The 1,739-nt window shown below is 40.4% G+C and overlaps 2 protein-coding genes across 4 annotated transcripts in view; both read right to left on the bottom strand.

The window, feature by feature from the left end:
• LOC107661174 (COMM domain-containing protein 10) overlaps positions 1–1,729 on the bottom strand; it is a 30,756-nt gene extending 29,027 nt beyond the window's left edge. Inside the window, exon 1 of the mRNA XM_016450649.1 lies at positions 1,102–1,729. The gene's annotated coding sequence lies outside the window, so the exon portion shown is untranslated. The remainder of the gene's footprint in view (positions 1–1,101) is intronic.
• ap3s1 (adaptor related protein complex 3 subunit sigma 1) overlaps positions 10–1,739 on the bottom strand; it is an 11,408-nt gene continuing 9,678 nt past the window's right edge. Inside the window, exon 6 of one of the 3 annotated variants that reach the window (XM_016450651.1) lies at positions 10–295. In XM_016450651.1, the coding sequence (XP_016306137.1) occupies positions 167–295 (129 nt within the window). In that variant the 3' untranslated portion in view covers positions 10–166. The remainder of the gene's footprint in view (positions 296–1,739) is intronic. The other 2 variants (XM_016450652.1, XR_001631083.1) reach the window with 2 other exon arrangements.

The raw sequence follows: 1,739 nt of genomic DNA, 5'->3' as shown, positions 1-1,739 counted from the left end.
ACACACAAACACGCACATGCGTGACCTCCAATATGGCAGCGAGACACACAGAGGACAGAAGAATCAAATACTTCATTGACAGCATCACACAGTGCCTTCATCGTCTGTGATGCAACACAAGATCTGCGTGATTCTGGTAAACAGTTTCAGAGGCGTGCAGCATTCACTATTTGAAAGACGGCAGGTTTGGCACTTTGATGCTGATGTCCCCGATGTTGATGTTCTTGGGCATCTCTGGGAGGTTCATGTTCTTGACGGCCGACACGGCGCGCGCCGGAGCCCCCGCGATCCCGGCCTGAACACACAAACACACAGTTACACAGAGAACAGACACAGACCAGCACAGACCAGCAGTCACGCTGTACATCACAAGATGCAAACAAACGCTCTGATCTCAAAGCTCTGCTCATGCATTACTCAACAATCAGACGGGATGGAAACCCAAAGAAGAAACGGAGTGTGGAAGACGCAGGAGAAGGACGAAAGACAGGACAGAGAGCGGATGAGCTCCGCAGAAACTGATCCAGATGAAATGAGGAGGAATCAGAGACACACAAACCCTCAGAAACTCAGACTGAGCGTATGTGATCTCATGTGCACGAAGGGTTAAAACCATTCAAAAATTGAAATTGATTCACTCATTTTCAAATGGTTTAACTTTACGTACTAAAATAACTCAAACTGAAATAAAAGTAATAATAACCATATAGACATACATACGGGTCAAAGACGAGACGTGTCCGCATCAAATTAAATTTACAAAAGTGATTTTAGATACACACAAAGCATATTAAATGCAAGTAAAGTGTCTACTTTAATGTTTCAAACAATGTTTGTTAAAATAAAATGTCAAAATATGGGTGAAATAATGTTCACTGTTATTCAGCATGACAGATATTTCAATAAAAATTAAACAACACTTATTCTAACCTGTGCTTATTAAAATATATAAAGAATAAGTGAACCTAATTGTTTGAAGGATCGTGGCAAAAATTGGTGAAGATTTAAAATGACAATTAATTAGTATTTTATGGCTGAACTGTGATCCTTACATAGTCTTTTAATGTTCTGAAAACCTCTTTTCGTCTTTGACCCATATATATATATATATATATATATAAAACTACTAAAAATGACAATCAGCTAAATTACAAGAAGTTGAACTAAAATGAATATATTAACACTAACTATAATAGTATCTGAATGATTCTAAACTAACACTGTGCTCGCGGCAGGGTTACGCGGTTAATCCGGTCAGCTCCACTGATCAGAATCTAATTAAACTCTGATTAATGATGATTCAGGCTGTTGTCAGCAGCTGTTACGTCAGAGAGAATATCGCTCTTCAGTCTGTTCTGCAATCGTGTAATCAACATTCACTTACATCTGCAGGGTTTGCTTTAATGCCAAATTACATGAAGGCACAAAGTGAGACTAGTTAAAAATGAAACTAACTAATCAGAACAAGTACACAGCTGAGTAAAGACCGACCGACTGCATGTGAACAAACGGTCTCGGCTTCTGATGTAAATCTGCTCTTAGAGCGTCCAGACGGTTTGTGATGCCTGAAGATGTGAGTCTTCATCAATCCGTCAGTCTTTACCCGCCGTCTGGTCAGCTGGAGCAGTGCATCATGGGACAGTGTTCAGACAGACACTGTACAACAGCACAGATGAGAATACTGTACTTACCCTCCACGCTGGTGTGTGTGTGTGTGTGTGTGTGTGTGTGTGTGTGTG

Source organism: Sinocyclocheilus anshuiensis, unplaced genomic scaffold (assembly GCF_001515605.1).
Source record: "Sinocyclocheilus anshuiensis isolate Anshui unplaced genomic scaffold, SAMN03320099.WGS_v1.1 scaffold2373, whole genome shotgun sequence".
Classification (NCBI taxonomy): Eukaryota; Metazoa; Chordata; class Actinopteri; order Cypriniformes; family Cyprinidae; genus Sinocyclocheilus; species Sinocyclocheilus anshuiensis.
Note: the sequence above shows the minus strand (reverse complement) of the source record. Positions and strands in the feature narration are given on the sequence as shown.